The 20335-nt window shown below is 34.5% G+C and overlaps 1 protein-coding gene across 1 annotated transcript in view; it reads right to left on the bottom strand.

Annotated features, from left to right (window-relative positions):
* The window catches only part of rap1b (RAP1B, member of RAS oncogene family), an 85264-nt gene that overhangs the window by 6063 nt on the left and 58866 nt on the right, over positions 1-20335 (bottom strand). The window contains exons 3-6 of the mRNA XM_073838070.1: positions 18215-18283; positions 12176-12232; positions 7603-7743; positions 4428-4571 (exon numbers count right to left, since the gene is read on the bottom strand). Of these exons, the coding sequence (XP_073694171.1) occupies positions 4428-4571; positions 7603-7743; positions 12176-12232; positions 18215-18283 (411 nt within the window). The remainder of the gene's footprint in view (positions 1-4427; positions 4572-7602; positions 7744-12175; positions 12233-18214; positions 18284-20335) is intronic.

Genomic DNA, 20335 nt, shown 5'->3' on the forward strand with positions numbered 1-20335 from the left:
ATGGTGGCCATATTTTTTAAAATACACAAATGCCTTTACAGATGCTTGTGGCACTTTGGACCAAGACCATGTGTACCAATTATTATTATTTTTTTTTTTTTTAAGATTTAATTTTTTTTTTCCCTCTTATAGTGCCACCAAGTGGCCAAGCTCTGCAACCTTTTTTCATGTGACCTCAAATTCAGCTCTTACATACGCGTTGTAATTTTGGTGAAGATATGTAATTCTGTTCAAAAGTTATAGCCATTTTGGTAAAGGTAACCCTGCCCCTTTCGAACAGTTTGGTGTGTCTTTGCGACGTAGAGTTGAAAATGCAACTTTTTTGTATAATTATTGATATGAACTCTCCAGAGAATCTTCCTGCACTGGTTTGGTTCTGATTGGGTGAAAAACCTAGGAAAAGTTTGCAAAAGTAGGTTTTTCCAAAAATATAAAATATCTGAAAATTTCAGATAAGGAGTTACAAGCGATTTCAACTTTTGATTGCTGTAGCGCCCCCGTCAGGCCAATTGGGGCGAGCCTTGGTGACGTTGTAGATGGTGGGAGTACTACCATTCCTCAAAGTTTCAAGTCTTTACGATTTACGGTTTGGTCTACCCGATCAGTTTTACGTGGAGATTGCGTAGTTTCATAAGCACCACCTGCTGTCAGAAAGTGAATTTGCGTCTCATTCAGCCAGTCTGCTGTTTTTCTTACGTTCAGATGTGTTTTATGTAGCATAATATCACAAAAAGTAGGGCTGTGCAATTAATCGAAATTCAGTTTCGATTTAGATTTCGGCTTCAAACGATCATGAAAATACAGTAATCAAGGTTTTTCCAAAAATATAAAATATCTGAAAATTTCAGATAAGGAGTTACAAGCGATTTCAACTTTTGATTGCTGTAGCGCCCCTGTCAGGCCGATTGGGGCGAGCCTTGGTGACGTTGTAGATGGTGGGAGTACTACCATTCCTCAAAGTTTCAAGTCTTTACGCCTTACGGTTTGGTCTGCCCGATCAGTTTTACGTGGAGATTACGTAGTTTCATAAGCACCACCTGCCATCAGAAAGTGAATTTGCGTCTCATTCAGCCAGTCTGAAACGATTATTGCGGCCCATTTCGCCCCTTTTCTAGTGGTGCGCTTTCGTTCCTCCATAAAAGCCTAATTTCGCATGCACATCAACAAAATCATGTAACATGACTTTCATAAAACAGGATGTGCTTGATTTATTGTTTCTTTGATGTTGTGTTTTTAAAAGCACAAAAGAAAACTTGCTCTGTTCTGTGTATGAGCTCAGAGATGGAGCAAAACACTCTGTAGTAACTAAACAATCACTCACCATCCTTAACCAAAAGAAAATAAAGAAAACAAAACCCATAATCAAACACAAAACAGCGTTCCCAGGGCAAGTGCCACCAGCAGCTCTTTAATAGGCAGAGGCTTCAGGTGTGTGTGCTAGTCTCCGCCCCCATCCAATTAGCAGCTGCACTCAGGAAAGAAACAAAGAGAGAAAGAGCAGGGGCTCGTAACATTGACATATGAAGTTAGCTTTTAGCTCAAGGTCAAAATGAGGCGCTTGGTGATTATTCATGTTCGCCCTTGTCAGTTATGTCTTAAATTATTATAAACAGTTAATAACGAAAATACGTGTGTAACAGTATATTGGATCCATGTAGCTCTTAAAGCAGCAACAAATAATATTCCTTCTGCTGTCTCTGTGCTCAATACAAAAAAAAAAACGTAAAAATACAAAGAGAAAAATCACTCACTGCTCTTGAATAAAGGCCTTTTTTAGTTTTAATAAGAAACAAAGCCTGTTTAATTCTTACAGTGAAGATGTTGTTTTACTTTACATTCAAATAATTGCATTCAATTTCTGTAGCAGGCTGTTAGACTACTTTAGACTTGCAATCAGTATTTTTTTTTTTCATTTGTATCTTTTTTCTGATCACTAATATAAAGTTTTGGACCCAGTCAAATAATGGTGATTACAATATTACCAATATATTATATATTATATATTATATTATATTATTATAACCAAAATAACCGTGATTATGATTTTCGCCATAATCGAGCAGCCCTAACAAAAATAAGATCATATTATTCTGTTTTTGCTTTAAGTTTTGAAATTATTCAATCTAATTTACAACAAAAACTGCTCATGCTTTGTGTAGCATGTTTGTTTGAATCGTAATCAAAATGCAGTGGTTCTTCAACTGTTTCATGCATTATAATTCATATAAAAACACAGTCAGACGAAAAACTGTGAAAAACTGTTATAAACTGTCAAACCGCCAGAATCCTAAAAAATAAAACGTGAAACAGATTATTTACAGATGTGCTGTTTCCTACTGCTTTTAATTCCATACTGGTTATTAGTGGATTTTTAGGCCTTAAAAAATGAGAAAAAGCGCATGTTGGAACTTGTGACTGAGAAGAAACATGAAAGCTTGTGAAAATTAAATGTCTCTGGCTGCATTAACCGAAAGTGATGAATCACTTCGACTGTGGTCACTCGCAGCTGAAGTTCCTCATTATCTTATTGAGAGAGCTCCAACCGAAGATCCATTAAATCGGTATCTGGATTTCGCTTACGGGAGAGTCTGAGACTTTAATGACGATGCAGGTCTGTGCTTTGACACAAGTAAATGAATAATCCTGGAGGAACGCCCAAGCGTGATAAAAAAGAGCTGAAGCTGACTTCAAATCATCACCTTTTGCCCTGCAGTAACCTCTCTTAAACTACAAGACTCCAGACCAGCACAGGGGGTTCATATAACTCAATGTGTACGGAGAGTGATAACAGTCATACTGCAATTACCAACTGGATTTTCTAAGTGACTGAACTCAAAGCTGCTCTATGTTATGTAGGCAGAGTCGTGCTGCTCACAAAAGGACGCTCTGTGTCCGACTGTTGCAGCTGACTGCCTGCTTTGCTAATGTGTGACTACGCTTTCGTGGAGAGATATCACTAGCTGACAATGACACTGTTCTGAGACCTCAGAAGAGAAGAGCAGCTCCATGGTGACGCCAGCACAGGCATGTCAGAAGACAACTGAAAAGACTGAGGAAAAGATCATGCCCATACACAGCCTATGCCAGCTTTACCTAAGATAAAAAACATCCTTCTAGATTCACCTCTCAATTAAAAAAGATTTAAATATTAAGACAGCAATAATGCAAAAGCTTACACTACAAGTCAAAAGTTTTTGTTTTTTAAAGACGTCTCTTGTGCATACTAAGCGTGCGTTTATTTGATCCAAAGTACAGCAAAAACAATACAAATTTTAAATAGTTTTACTATTTAAAATAACAGGAAAAATAAATCAATAAAAATAAGAATAAATCAGTCAAACTAAAATACAAAACACTGCAAAATAACTGTTTATTTTATTTAATTAAATTATTCAATTAAAATTATTAATTAGAACTCATTTTAAGTTCGTTTTAAAATATAGTTAATTTGAAAAAAATAAATAAATAAAGATAAATACTATTTTAAAAGTTTTATAGATCTTTGTGTTCAGTGATATTGGTAATAAAAAAATAAAAATAAGAGTAAATTAGTCAAACTAAAATAAATAAAATAAATGTTTATTTTATTTATTTCAAATTTTAAAATTAAATTAAAATGATTAATTATAATTAATTGTAAGTCAATTTTAAAATATAGTTAATTTGAAATAAAAAATTTAAAATAAATAATATAGTAAAAGTTATAGATTTTTTATAGATCTTTGTGTTTAGTGATCATGGTAATAATAAAATTAAAATAAGAATAAATTAGTCAAACTAAAATACAAAACACTGCAAAATAAATGTTTATTTTATTTAATTACATTTTTAAAATTAAATTATTAAATTAAAATTATTATTTTTAATTCATTTTTAAAATATAGTTATTTGAAATAAAACAAATTTAAAAAATTATATTTTAAAAGTTATAGATCTTTATGTTCAGTGATCATGGTCATAAAAAATAAAAATAAGAATAAATTAGTCAAACTAAAATACAAAACACTGCAAAATAAATGTTTATTTCATTTAATTACATTTTTTAATTAAATAATGAAATTAAAATGATAAATTATTATTAATTTTAAGTTAATTTTAAAATATAGTTAATTTGAAATAAAAAATTTAAATAAAAAATATTTTAAAAGTTATAGAGTTTTATAGATCTTTGTGTTCAGTGATCATGGTCATAAAAAAAAAAGAACAAATTAGTCAAACTAAAATACAAAACACTGCAAAATCAATGTTTATTTTATTTAATTACAAGTTGTAATGAAAACTAAAATTGGAATATGTTTTACCAGAAGTCTTTCTCCTTGAATAAGGACTTATATTGTAAAAAACTCTGCTTTAACATGAGATATGTGACTTTTTGTAGCAAAATGAATAAAGTGAGGCTTTATTTTCCATCTACAGGTCATTCTCACCTCATTGACGTTAATCTTGGACTTTGCAGAGGACTCCAGGAAAGCACAACTGTTCCACTGACGGGCGAGATTCTGGCCTTGTTCCTTCCCGACCACCCTCTCGTCTTCCAGATCACACTTATTACCCACCAGGATCATCGGCACCTGAAAGAAAACACTTCAAATGAGTTTTCAGATTTCAACGAGCCACTAGAGAACATCTTAAAGAAATCAGGTAGTGGTTTAGATTTGTCTGTTTGTGAAATAATGAAGTGACTGATTAGATTATAATAGAAACGGTAAAAATATAAGTTTACATGGTCATCATTTCCATGCTTCTCTATTTGTTTTTCACCTAGGGAGCTATTTAGAGGCATTAGCACAAACTGTGTTGCTACATTAGCAGAAATCATTCTTGAGGGATCCACAGTTTGCAACAGCTGTTGTAATTCCTTAATTGAAAAAGAAACAGCACAAAAGAGGGAAAAAAAAGAGATAAACGAAACCCCCTTTGGTCATTTCGAGGCTGGGGCTGAATTCGTATTTGCATACAACATCACAAACGCAGCTTAAAACGCCCACACGGCTTGGTTTTTTAACCGAGAGACGGTCCAGATATCATAGCAGAAGTGAAACTATGAGACACAGCATTTGCATGTATTTTCAGCAGATATGTTTCAAGCAACAAGGAGGCTGACATATTGCGTAAACGATATAAACCAAAGCAAGTAGCCCAGGCAGAATAAATAACTGAAACGTCCTGTGTTAAATCAGCTGAGCTGAGGAAGTGGACAGAAATAGCGCAGGTCAACTGAGGTCGCCATACTATCATCTTTCTCAGAAACCATTTAGAATGAGTTCCTACACACACACCTTTCACGCGGATTCATTTCCTCCCGACAAACTTGGCGGCAATTCAATCTAAGCCTGGTCCAACTTTGTGACAAAAGATGCTATATCTTACGGGACGTTCACACCTAGTTATTTTTACATAAGGAAGCTGAAAGTTTCTGATTCGTGCATTAATAATCATTCATTTTATTGAAAAAAAAAAAAAAAAACTAATTCTGCAACTGCGATAAACCGGAAAACAAAGTAAACTCAGCCACAAACTGTGCTCTTATTCTGACATTTTTCTCATAATTCTGACTTTTTTCCCCCCAAGTCTGACTTTTTTCCTAACAATTCCGAGTTTATATCTCGCAATTCTGACTTTTTTCTCACAATTCTGACTTTTTTTTCCTCAGAATTGCATATAAACTCGCAATTGCGATTTATAAAGTCAGAATAGGTATAAACTCTCACAATTCTGAGTTTATATCTTGCAATTCTGCCTTTTTTCTTACAATTCTGACATTTTTCTCATAATTCTGACTTTTTTCTCCGCAAGTCTGACTTTTTTCCTGACAATTCCAAATATATATCTCGCAATTCTGACTTTTTTCCTCACATTTATGACTCTTTTTTTTCTCAGAATTGCATATGAACTCGCAACTGCGATTTATAAAGTCAGAATAGATATAAACTCTCACAATTCTGAGTTTATATCTTGCAACTCTTACTTTTTTCCCACAATTCTGACATTTTTCTCATAATTCTTACTTTTTTCCCACAATTCTGACATTTTTCTCATAATTCTTACTTTTTTCTCACAATTCTGACTTTTTTTTTCTCAAAATTGCATATGAACTCACAATTGCGATTTATAAAGTCAGAATAGATATAAACTCTCACAATTCTGACTTTATATCTTGCAATTCTGACATTTTTCTTACAATTCTGACATTTTTCTCATAATTCTGACTTTTTTCCCACAAGTCTGACTTTTTTTCCTGACAATTCCGAGTTTATCTCACAATTCTAGCTTTTTTCTTCGCAATTCTGACTTTTTTTCCTCACAATTCTGACTCTTTTTTTCTCAGAATTGCATATGAACTCGCAATTGTGATTTATAAAGTCAGAATAGATATAAACTCTCACAATTCTGACTTTATATCTTGCAATTCTGCCTTTTTTCTTACAATTCTGACATTTTTCTCATAATTCTGACTTTTTTCTCCGCAAGTCTGACTTTTTTCCTGACAATTCCGAATTTATATCTCGCAATTCTGACTTTTTTCCTCACAATTATGACTCTTTTTTTTCCTCAGAATTGCATATGAACTCGCAACTGCGATTTATAAAGTCAGAATAGATATAAACTCTCACAATTCTGAGTTTATATCTTGCAATTCTTACTTTTTTCCCACAATTCTGACATTTTTCTCATAATTCTTACTTTTTTCTCACAATTCTGACTTTTTTTTCTCAGAATTGCATATGAACTCACAATTGCGATTTATAAAGTCAGAATAGATATAAACTCTTACAATTGTGAGTTTATATCTTGCAATTCTGACATTTTTCTTACAATTCTGACATTTTTCTCATAATTCTGACTTTTTCCCCACAAGTCTGACTTTTTTCCTGACAATTCCGAGTTTATATCTCGCAATTCTAGCTTTTTTCTTCGCAATTCTGACTTTTTTCTTTGCAATTCTGACTCTTTTTTTCTCAGAATTGCATATGAACTCGCAACTGTGACTTATAAATAGATATATAGATATAAACTCTTGCGATTCTGACTTTTTTCTCACAATTCTGACTTTTTTCCCCGTAACTCTGACTTTTTTCCTCACAATTCCGGGTTTATATCTTGCAATTCTGGCTTTTTTCCTCACAATTCTGACTCTTTTTTTCTCAGAATTGCATATGAACTCGCAATTGCGATTTATGAAGTCAGAATAGATATAAACTCAATTCTGAGTTTATATCTTGCGATTCTGACTTTTTTCTCACAATTCTGACATTTTTCTCATAATTCTGAATTTCCCCTCAACTCTGACTTTTTTCCTTACAATTCCGAGTTTATATCTCGCAATTCAAAACAATCAAAGTAATCTTAGCCACAAATTGTTTGCTTGCCCAACCAGAACTGTCAAACAGGTGGACAGACAAGGAAAAACTCTGGTCTTATGTCAACAAAGATGAGGCTCTTCACAGCTGAAAGGTCACCCTTATTGACAATGGTGAGCATGAGGGCTCAGGGTGGGTGTGAAAAAGCAGATACTGGCACTGAAACTATCAAACCACTGGGTAAGATGAAAGCTAAAGAAAGAGTTTCTGTAGATGAAGTGGAGTGCTGGACAGGACTCACATCATCCGTGTCTTTGACCCGCAGAATCTGTTCTCTCAAGTCCTGCAGGTCGTTGAAGGTGGACTGTGCTGTTATGGAGTATACTAGTGCAAAGCCCTGGCCGTTCTTCATGTACAGGTCCCTCATGGCTGTGAATTGTTCCTGAGTGGGAGAGAAAGAAGAGGTGAAGTGAGGAAGAGAAGTGTTCAGTGTATGAAGGAGTTGAGGTAATGATAGCCAAAATTTAATCTCTAATAGGGTTGTGCCGATAGACGATAGTATCGTGTATCGACGATAGTCAGAGATATCGCCTGTTGCTGTTGCCTTTGACGATAGTTAGACGATTATAATTATTATCCGTCAACAAAGAACTTAACTTTAGCAATGCAGCACAGAGAGTCTGTTCTAGGATGCTTCAGAAACTTGCCGCGGTATAAACACACGCATAGAGAGGCCACAGCGCCTTAACACACCGCGTGCAGTGAGAATGGGAGATTTTCATCATACAGTACGGTGGTAGATTCACTGATTCTAAAGGGAGTGTTATATTATATTTGCATTGCAGTCATTAGGATAACAGAGGTAGTAAAACCTGGTTCAGGCTGAATTAATTACGATGTATCATAATCAGTCTGTATATAGTAAACATAAACATTCATCTCAGTAACGTCTATAGGCGTTCATTAGAATTACGATGCGATCAGATGGCGCTAAATATACGCACGTGAATTACACGCGCATCACTTCTCCGCATTCAATATGAACTGAACTAAAACATCACCCTCATGATAACGGTCAGACATACAGCGGTAACATTATAGCAATATGAAGGGTAAAGAAAGATTCATTCATTTACATTCTGGCACGCACATTTACAACTCACTCACTGACGATCGCAGAGAATGAAACCGAAAGTAACTTGAACAACTCCGGCAGATCTACAGTGAGAGCTCTGTGCACGCACAACTAAATCATATGCCAAAAGAAAGTCTACCTTTACAAAACGAATAAGGAATTTAGTCCATAGATAATTAATTAAATTAGCACGATAGTATCGTGTATCGGCGATCTCTCAGGCTGACGATAGGGCGATATGAAAATTGAGCATATCGCCCAACACTAATCTCTAAAACACTCCAAAACATTTCTAGTGAGTACATAGCACTTTTTTTTGCAGTAACACTGTCCAAACACAGAATAACACACTTGATGCCAACATATTAAAATAATGTAAAATATAAAATTACAAAAGCACAAACATGATGAGACTTTAAATGGCTATTTGATTTTAATAATATGTTTGTAAGGTAAATGTGTTCCATTTGCATTTAACCTGAAAAAAAAGATTGCGAGTTATAAAGTCAGAATAGTGGGATTTAAATTTGCAATTGTGAGAAATTTTCTCGCAATTCCAAGTTTTTATCTCGTGATTCTGATTTTTTTCTCACAATTCTGACTTTTTTTTTCTTCTTAGAATTGCATATGAACTCGCAATTGCGAGTTATAAAGTCAGAATAGATATAAACTCTCACAATTCTGACTTTGTGGTCAAAGGTCTGAGTTCGTATCTTGCAATTCTAACTTTTTCTAACAATTCAGATTTTTTCCATCGCAATTCTGACTCAGAATTGCATGATATGGACTTGTAATTGCAAGTTATACATTCAGAGTATATAAAAACTCGCAGTTCTGACTTTTTTTCTCACAATTCCGAGTTTATATCTCACAATTCTGACTTTTTTCATTGCAATTCTGACTTTTTTTGTCACAATTCCGAGTTTATATCTCACAATTCTGACTTTTTTTCTCACAATTCCGAGTTTATATCTCACAATTCTGACTTTTTTCATTGCAATTCTGACTTTTTTCATTGCAATTCTGACTTTTTTTCTCACAATTCCGAGTTTATATCTCACAATTCTGACTTTTTTTCTCACAATTCCGAGTTTATATCTCACAATTCTGACTTTTTTCATTGCAATTCTGACTTTTTTTTCTCACAATTCTGAGTTTATAAGTCGCAATTCTGTCTTTTTTCCTCACAATTCTGACTTTTTTTCTTCAAATTGTGAGATATAAACTCACTGTTATGAGTCACAAATCTAATTCTGAAGGGGAAAAAAGACTGCTATATTCTCAGAATAGCAGGTTTATATAACAATTCTGACATAACTCGCAAGTCTGAGATAAAGTCACAATTACTAGATATAAATGTGCAATTCTAAGAAAAAAAGTCATTCACAATTGACTTTTTTTTTTTCAAATTTGCGAGTTTATTTCTTAGAATTACAAGATCATTTTTACAAAGAGTTTTTCCTCACAATTACAAGTTTATATCACACAATACTGAGTTTATAACTTGCAACTGCGAGTTTATATCACACAATTCTGAGAAAAAGACCAGAATTGCAAGATTGCAATTGTAAGAAAAAAAAGTCAGAATTGTACCTTACCTTTTCATTTTTTTTATTCAGTGGTGAAAATGGGCTTCCATAGTTTTTCAGTGTTGATAATAATAATAATAATAATAATAAATATTTCTTAATCAACAGATCAGCATATTAGAATGATTTCTGAAGGATCATGTGAAACTGGAAGACTTGAGTAATGGCTGCTGAAAATTCAGCTTAGCTATCACAGGAATAAATTATATATATTACAATATATTAAAAAAGAAATCAGTTATTTTAAGTTGTAACAACCTGATGTTTTTTTTTTTTTAACACTGTGGTTCAGAATGAACTTAGGCTTAGACAGACAGGCCTTGTCCTGTATGAGCAGAACGTCAAGTGACCTGATAAGGTGTGAGGTTAATAAGGCCACAGTGAATAACTTCACAGCTTTGCTTCCTCTGGGTCAGTGTGCTCAATGTGGTCAGCGCTTCAAAAACCCGTGGAGAATAAAGATGGTTGTCAAAGGTAACGTGTGTAATATGTCTAATAAAGAAAGGCTGTGGAGGAGAAATAATGATTTTTTTCTCCAGAGGACACAACAGTGTCTCATTAAATGTGCTAGTGAGTGGGCATGAGCTCAGGATTTGTGGGGGAGAAATTCACACAAACAAACTCAAAGAATTGTAGTCTTTCTTTGTTCCATGAAGATATTTTAAGAATGTTTTGATCCTTTTTAGAGCTTGATAGCTGCTAGTCAGCACTTACTTTCACTACAAGGTAAAGAGCAGCATAAACATTATTCCAAACATCAGCTTTTGTGTTCTAGAGATGAAATAATTCATATCATTTTGGAATGACTTGAAGGTGAGTAAATGATGCCAGATTTTACCAGTTAACTCTCTCTTAAATCTGCAATACTTCTGTATGCCATTAAACTGGTGTTAATTAAAATGTAAGTCATTTAGTTCACAAGTCACTGACTTTGTGGTTTCAACTCAGCCACTTTCAGAATTTAATTAATAAAAGATTATGCTCCTTTTTTTGCAACTAACACTAGATTGAATAATACTTTGACCATTTCAGAGCGAGTGCCAGTCCTACTGTACAAAAAACTGTAGCCAATTTGTAGTTCACATCTCCGACAGGAATATTCTCAGCTTCTTTGGCTCGGTTTCATTTGAACCGTGGCTCCATTCTGGGGCACAGAGCCCAAGGACAACATTCACCATCTGCCACCACAACTCAGAGTTGTAAAACAGGGGCTTGCAGAACTGGAAATATGTCCTTATCCCCCATAGGGGCCCAAATCGCTCTCTAACCTCCAGCACCTGTATGACTACAAATATGCACATGCACACACTTATTTATCATTTAACTTTCAGCAGGGGGAGACCGGGGCCAAATGTAACACTCAATCAGCACCAGCTCTCAGCTCATGAATGTGATGGATTTACATTGTGAGAATTTTTCAACAACAATAAAAAAAATCAGATTTAAAAATGTTTTTGAAAGCCCGAATTGTTTTCTTCTGCAATCTGAGGTTTTAAAGCCATTGAATTCAAACCATGCATTTAATCTCCAGGTTGTTGGTTAAAAGTTAACACGCATGACTGACTGTATACTGATGCTGGCAGCTACCATGCAAGATTTTATCTTGGCTGTGACCTCAGGGGACTTTTAAAGGGACAGTTCACACAAAAATAAAAACTCTGTCATTAATTACTCACCCTCATGTCGTTCCAAAACTGTAAGACCTTTGCTCATCTTCAGAAGACAAATTAAGATATATTTGATGAAATCCGAGAGTTTTCTGACCCTAAATTGACAGCAACGCAACTACCACGTTCAAGGCCCAGAAAGGTAGAAAGGAAATTGATAAAATAGTCCATGTGACAGTGGATCAACCTTAATTTTATGAAGCTACGAGAATACTTTGTATTCAACAACTGTGTCAGTCTTTGATGCACATTCCTGAGAGCTCTCAGATCTATATCTTAGTTTGGTCTTACAGAAAAAAAAAAAAAAAAACATGAGAATGAGTAGATAATGACAGAATTTGTATTTTTTGAGTGAACTATTCCTTTAAACACCAGTTGCATATAATAGGTATAACTGGATTGAATTATAATGAAATCTTAAAAATACATAGATGTATTGTTCAAATGCCTGTGTTTATTGTAATTTGTAAGTTCAAACCTTACCGTTCCGGCAGTATCCAGAATTTCCAGCATACACTGCTGTCCATCCACCTCCACTTGCTGCAAAGACAAGACAAAAAAAACAACAACAGAAAGTCAACAACAAGCAGACTGGCATCAAAAAACAGCCTTCATGAGGAGCTATTACACACAAAAACGATGACACTTTCAGAATTCAATACGATTTTACTCTATTTGTTCTTAATTGTAAAAGAAAAAAAACTATTTAAATTGTAAAACACAATTTTTTAAATTTATTTTAAGATAAAAATCACTTTGTGAACTGACTAAACATATCGACTAAAATCCATCTGGGATAAAAGTACTAATAAAAATTGTGTTGCTATTTTATCATTGAATATAATAAAATTCATATTTATAAAGTAGTAGTTCACTTCCAGAACAAAAATTTACAGATAATTTACTCAACCCCTTGTCATCTTTCTTTCTTCAGTCGTAAAGAAATTATCTTTTTTGTGGAAAACATTTCCGGATTTTTCTCCATATAGTGGACTTCTATGGTGCCCAGAGTTTAAACTTTCAAAATGCAGTTAAAATGCAGCTTGAAAGGGCTCTAAACGATCTTAGCCAAGGAAGAAGGGTCTTATCTAGCGAAACAATTGGTTATTTTCCCCCCAAAAAAGACAATTTATATACTTTTTAACCTCAAATGCTCATCTTTGTCTAGCTCTGCCTGAACTGTGTGTATTCAGGTTCAAGACAGTCTCATTTTCTAAAAGCAGCGATGTAGGGCAATTTTAAAGTTGGAGGATAAGATAGAGTCCCTTCTTCCTTAGCTGGGATCATTTAGAGCCCTTTCAAGCTGCATTTTAACTGCATTTTGAAAGTTCAAACTCGCAGACACCACAGAAATCCACTATACGGAGTGAAATCCTGAAATATTTTTCTCAGAAAACATAATTTCTTTACGACAGAAGAAAAAAAGACATGGACATTTTGGATGACAAGGGGGTGAGTAAATTATCTGTACATTTTTTGTAGTTTAAGACAAAAGTCACTTTGTAGTTTTGTAGATTTGTAGTTAATGAGATGAATCGACTAAACATATCGACTAAAAACAACCTTGGTTAAAAGTATTAATAAAAATTGAGTTGCTATTTTATCATTGAATATAATAAAATTCATATTTATAAAGTAGTAGTTCACTTCCAGAACAAAAATTTACAGATAATGTACTCACCCCCGTGTCATCCAAGAAGTTCATGTCTTTCTTTCTTCAGTCGTAAAGAAATTATGTTTTTTGAGGAAAACGTTTCAGGTTTTTACTCCATATAGTGGACTTCTATGGTGCCCAGAGTTTGAACTTTCAAAATGCAGTTTAAATGCAGCTTCAAAGGACTATAAACGATCTTAGCCAAAGAAGAAGGGTCTTATCTAGCAAAACGATTGGTTATTGTCTAATTTTTTTTTTTACAATTTATATACTTTTTAACCTCAAATGCTTGTCTTGTCTAGCTCTGCCTGAACTCTGTGTATTCCGGTTCAAGACAGTTAGGGTATGTCAAAAAACTCGCATCTCTTTTTCCCCTCCAACTTAAAAATCGTCCTACATTGCTGCAAAAGTACCAACACAGTGTTTGCAAAGCGAAAGTGCTGAAGAAGATCAAATGCCCTTTACAAAAAAAGGTAAAACAGCGATGTAGGGCAATTTTTAAGATGGAGGAGAAAATTTCGACCTACCCTAACTGTTGAACCAGAATACACAAAGTACACGCAGAGCTGAAAAAACGAGCATTTGAGATTATAAAGTGTATTTTTATTTAGGAAATAACAGATTTTGTTACATACGGCCCTTCTTCCTCGGCTGGGATCATGTAGAGCTCTTTGAAGCTGCATTTAAACTGCATTTTGGAAGTTCAAACTCGGGGGCACCATAGAAGTCCATTATATGGAGAAAAATCCTAAAAAGTTTTCCTCAAAAAACATAATTTCTTTACGACTGAAGAAAGAAAGACAAGAACATCTTGGATGACAAGGGTGTGAGTAAATTATCTGTACATTTTTGTTCTGGAAGAAGTGAAGTGAACATTATTAAGTTAATATTAAGTCCAACTAATGCATTTAAAAATGATCAAATATATTTGGGCCCACTGTATACACAGGGAACAAAACCTGCATTAATAAAATGTGGTACTGTACGTCAACACCAGTAGGCCTCGCCTACAGGAAGTGCCTGTGAGACAGCAGCGTAAGCAACAGTGAGGAAGGGAGTTGCTGGTCAAGATGGGACTTCCTTTTACTGTTTGAGTGAAGTTTCATTTTTAGACACAGCCTTTGTCTCAAGGCCTTGGACAGAGGCCATTAAAATATAAACATCATCGAACACCACAGTCTGAGTGCAGGGTCGATAAGACATCCCACAAACACGCACACAGCGTTTTCTTTGACGTGTGTTACTAGACAGAATACTGTATGTCCTGTAGAAATGTGTCAACTGATAGAGATTCTGTCATGATATACCCGCACTGCAATTGAAAAAAAATCCGACATAAGCAGAAATATATATTATACTCAGCAATCTGTGTCACAGATGGGTGTTTCCATTTCATTGATTATAGCTTCATTGATTATAATGGAAGCCATTTAGTTTTGATGGAAAGCGCTGCACCATTTGGGTCTTGTGTTACTGCAGGTTGTTTAACAAATTGCTGTTTTATTATCATTATATCATTATTGTAATTATATCTATTAGTTATTACACATTCACGGCTCACATGACTCATCTAATGAGATTATGTTTACTTAAGAGTCAGGTTTTATATGAAAACCTTAAAGGGATAGTTCACCCAAAAATGAAAAAATGAAATTTTTTGATTACTCACCCTGATGTTGTTCGATCATTAAAGGAGTAGTTCACTTTTAGAGCAAACATTTACAGATAATGCAGTCACCCCCTTGTCATCCAAGATGTTCATGTCTTTCTTTCTTCAGTCGTAAAGAAATGGTGTTTTTTGAGGAAAACATTTCAGGATTTCTCTCCATATAATGGACTTCTATGGTGCCCCCGAGTTTGTACTTCTAAATGCAGCTTCAAAGGGCTCTAAATGATCCCAGCCGAGGAAGATGGGTCTTATTTAGCGAAACGATTGATTATTTTCTAAAAACATTTACAACGTATATACTTTTTTTTTTAAAATCTCAAACGCCCATCTTGCCGAGCTAGACAAGACGAGCATTTGAGGTTAAAAAGTATATAAATTGTAATTTATTTTAGAAAATAACCCATCGTTTTGCTAGATAAAACTCTTTTTTTCCTCGACTGTGATCGTTTAGAGCCCTTTGAAGCTGCATTTTCGAAGTTCAAACTCGGGGGCACCATAGAAGTCTATTATATGGAGACAAATCCTGAAATGTTTTCCTCAAAAAACATAATTTCCTTACGACTGAAGAAAGAAAGACATGAACATCTTGGATGACAAGGAGGTGAGTACATTATCTGTACATTTTTGTTCTGAAAGTGAACTACTCCTTTAAAACACAAATTAAGATATTTTTGATAAAATCCAAGAGCTTTCTGACCCTGCATAAACAGCAACGCAGCAATTTTAACCACATTATCTTCCTGGGTCTTGAAAGCTCTTGGATTTCATCAAAAATATCTTAATTTGTGTTCTAAAGATGAACAAAGTTCTTACAGGTTTGGAACCACATGACGGTGAGTAATTAATGACAGAATTAAAATTTTTGGGTGAACTATTCCTTTAAGGTATGGTCACAATTATTGTTGTTTGATGAATTTTCTTGGGGAAAAACACAACTGGGGATTTTGTCTGAGGGAAAAAGATTTCTCCTCACAGATTTCTCAAAGGGTTCAAGTTGGTTGTCATGTTGAGTGAAAGACAAATACTTGGGTTAAAAGTGACTTTACTGTAAGCTGTCCTTCATACATCACTACACTATTAACTAAAGACAATGGATCAGTTATTTTCCCATAAAATTTTGACAAAACGTCACTAATGTCACCACACTTTTAGAATATAAAAAATAAAACAGGTAATTGTCACACAAAGTCACATTTTTAGTAGTGGTGGGCCGTTATCGGCGTTAACGTGCTGCGTTAACGTGAGATTCTTATCGGGCGATAAAAAAAATATCGCCGTTAATCTATTCTCAAAGTTGGGTTGGGAGCTGGGTCTAAACTACGCAAGATATGATGACTTTCACCTTGATATTTTAGCACGGATGACGTATACCTATACGAATTGCACTGTAGGAGGCGAGAACGAGTCTTCAACTTCTGTGAAATTACCACATCAAACGAGACGTGCAGACATGAAGTTATGAAGCCGCTTCAGGGCAGGTGCGTGCGTTGTTAGACCCTTTTTACTGGGGCACGTGTCCCAATGAAAATCTGCTGTGCCCCAGTAAAATCTCAAGTTTGAGTTATAATTTACTTTGATAATCCAGAAATAAAGACATTAAACTATATGCAAGAACTGAATTGACGCTTCTAAAAGCAACGCAGTTTAATGGAAGACTATGCACGCAGATAGGCTATCCATGCCCGTGCGCGTCTGTGTATTTACCGGCAACGCGCACGTTGTGCAGCCTTTTGCGCAGAAGTACTTGGTTAAACAAGTTTGTATAGGTAATTATGTTGTAAATGCAATTGTCAAGCAGTTTGTGATGCATTTTGGAAACAGGAGATGAGCGCCTGGTCTAATGCGCCACCTGGCCCGTTCTCGAAGACTTACTTTTAGTCATTATTTGGGTAGCACACATATTCTGAAAATGCCTTTAGCAGAATTCAAATTAGCCATTTTAATCTAGATTAATCTAGATTAATTCCAAGATTTAATCTAGATTAATCTAGATTAAAAAAATTAATCTATGCCCACCCCTAATTTTTAGACATAAAGCCACATAGAAAATAAAGTTACACTACAAGTCAAAAGTTTTTGAACAGTAAGATTTTTTGTTTTTTTAAAAGTAGTATCTTCTGCTTGCAGTTATATGATCCAAAGTATAGAAAAACTGTAACATTTTGAAATATTTTTACTATTTAAAATAACTAGTTTTCTATTTGAATATATTTTAAAATGTAATTTATTCCTGTGATTTCAAAGCTGAATTTTTTTCATTTTCATTACTCTGGTCACATGATCCTTCAGAAATCATTCTAATATTCTGATTTGTCGCTCAAAAACATATTGTTATCATATTAAAAAGAGCTGAGCAGAATTTTTTCAGGTTTCTTTGAGTAATAGAAAGTTTAGAAATCTTTTGTAACATTATAAATGTCTTTATTATCAGTTCTGATCAATTTAAAGCAAAATAAATAAAAGTATTAGTTTCTATAATTTCTTTCCCCAAAAAATTAATAAATTATACTAACTCCAAGCTTTTGAATTGTATAGTGTATAATATTAAAGCGTTTTATTTCACATAAATGCTGATCTTTGGAATTTTCTATTCATCAAAAATCCTGACAAAAAATGTGCTTAACCGTTTATAAAATATAAAATATTGATGCTGAAACTAATAATAATAATAAATGTTTCTTGAACTGCAAATCGAAGGATCATGTGACACTGAAGATTCAGTTTTGATCACAAGAATGAATTACATTTTTAAATATTTTCAAACAGAAAACATTTATTTGAAAAGTTTCCTGTTTTTGCTGTACTTTGGATCAAATAAATGCTGTCTTTAAAAAACATTAAAAATCTTCCTGTTCAAAAACTTTTGACTGATAGTGTATACTTTGAGATGTAAAGCCGCAATTACGAGTAACTCAGTCCAAATAAATTATATAAAGGCATTTAATTCACTCAAAGTATGGCTTACATCATGGTTAAGCAATACATAAAACATTTTTGGGTTCTCTTTCCTGCCAAAAAAAACAACAACAAAAAAACATACAGACTATATTTGGACACATAATTCATAGTTCATTTCATGTGTTTCTGTACAATATGTGTCAGGCTAAGAAGAGGTCAGAAAACAATAAATTGGCTTCCAAGTCTGGAAACCATTAAAAAGTTTGACAGCTTATGCACAGTAAAACTGATGCAGACTTGCCTTTCTGTATGAGTCTTCTATTGTGGGGTCATACTTTTCCACAAAGATCCCTTGGACAAACTGAACAGTCTGGAGAGCGAGAGAGATAGAGAGAAGGAAGAGAGGGGAAAAACAAAGAGAAAAAGACATGTCCATTAAATGTTACGATACTCAAACACGAGCATGTTGACACAGTGCAAAATGACTTTCACTTCCAGTGGCTGACGGGGAATTCCATTCGAAAGGCTCCGAGGTTTTGTGTCCGCTTATGACCTGAACAAGTCACTGCGTGTCATTATCGCTCTCCCTGCCCTAACAAACCTCATAGGTGCTGCTCATACGAAAAGGGCAATGGCCACTTCACATAGAAAAAAGGCCAGACTTGCTGGTCAAGGATCAAAACGTATTTCTATGTTGCTGGGAGACCGGTTACCTAGCAATTAACTACCTCTGTAAATATAGAAAGATTTACAGACGACATCCAGAGGTTGAAAGTAAATTGCAGGGGGTTTGAAGAACAATCGTGTTGAAACAAAAGACCGAATTAAAGGCGATTGCAGTGACTTCACAGGAAGTGCAGGGGTGGCGGAGAATATGAAAATCATGTGACGCTGCCCACAAATGCGGGGGCTTCAGGTGACCTTTGATCATCCTCTTTGATTCGCACTTCACCCAGCCTAGATTCATTAATGAGAGCTGTGTTTGGACAAGGATCCATAAACAACAGAAAACCATTAAGATGCTGATCAACTGTGGGAGGAAGACAATGGGAGGGAGAGGAAAAGACTCATAGTGAAGAAGAAAGAAACAGGTGATGTCAGTCACGGGGTGCGAGTGATCTCATTGTACGAGCGCTCGTCACACGCAACAGGCTTTGTCCCGGCGAACCAGAGTTCATTTGTTTACCTAATGCCTCAGTGTGGATAAAAAGAATCAAGCTAAATAAACAAGAGCCTTGACGAAAGAAGGAATCATGAATTTAGATTAGTGCCTGTGTGCTGTGAAATTATTGGCAGCTAATGCCGTCTTTTGTAAAAATCTGTTGAGATGAGACTAGCTATTTGAAAAGATTAGAGTGGATCTCAAAAGGATAGTTCAAGCTAAATGAATTTTCTGTCTGGGTGTTCATTTTGTGTGTGTTAGTAAAAAATAAGTGAAAAGATAAATGCTAAAAATTCAGCTTTGAAATCACAGGAATAAATTACAGTTTAAAATGTATTCAAATAGAAAATGGTTCTTTTGAATACTAAAAATAGTTTACAATTTTACTGTAAACATTGTTTTTGCTGTACTTTGGATCACATAAATGCAGATTTGGTCTTTTTTTTAAAAACATGAAAAATCTTACTGTTCAAAAACTTTTGACTGGTAGTGTACATACAATGATTTGAATACGCCAATGCTTTTAAATTTCTGAATTAAAATTCATTTTGATATTTTTATTGGGGGCAACTCTCCTTATAATGATTTTCATCGAAGGAGAAGCTCTCTTCCAGAACATAAAATTACCTTGTCATCCAAGATGTTCATGTCTTTCTTTCTTCAGTCGCAAAGAAATTATGATTTTTGAGGAAAACATCCATATAATGGATTTCTATGGTGCCCCGAGTTTGAAATTCCAAAATGTAGTTTAGATGCGGCTTCAAACAATCCCAAATGCAGTTGTAAGTGATCCCAGCCGAGGAAGAAGGGTCTTATTTAGTGAAACGGAAATCATGAAATCATTTCAAAATCATTCTACACTGCTACAGAAGTACCGACCCAGTCTTTGTAAAGTGAACATGCAAAAAAGATCAAACACCCTTAACAAAAAAGGTAAAACAGCGATGTAGGACGATTTTGATGTTAAGGGAAAACATAAGATGGGAGTTTTTCGACATACCCTAACTGTCTTGAACCGGAAATAAAAGGAGTTCAGGGAGAGCAAGAAAAGACGAGCGTTTGACTTTAAAAAGTATATAAATTGTATTTTGTTTATGAAAACAACCGATCATTTCACTAGATAAGACCCTTCTTCCTTGGCTGGGATTCTTAACAACCGCATCTGGGATCGTTTGAAGCGGCATTTAAACTGCATTTTGGAAGTTCAAAATCGGGGGAACCATTAAAGTCCACTATATGGAGAAAAATCCTGAAATGTCT

Source organism: Garra rufa, chromosome 4 (assembly GCF_049309525.1).
Source record: "Garra rufa chromosome 4, GarRuf1.0, whole genome shotgun sequence".
NCBI classification, from domain to species: Eukaryota; Metazoa; Chordata; class Actinopteri; order Cypriniformes; family Cyprinidae; genus Garra; species Garra rufa.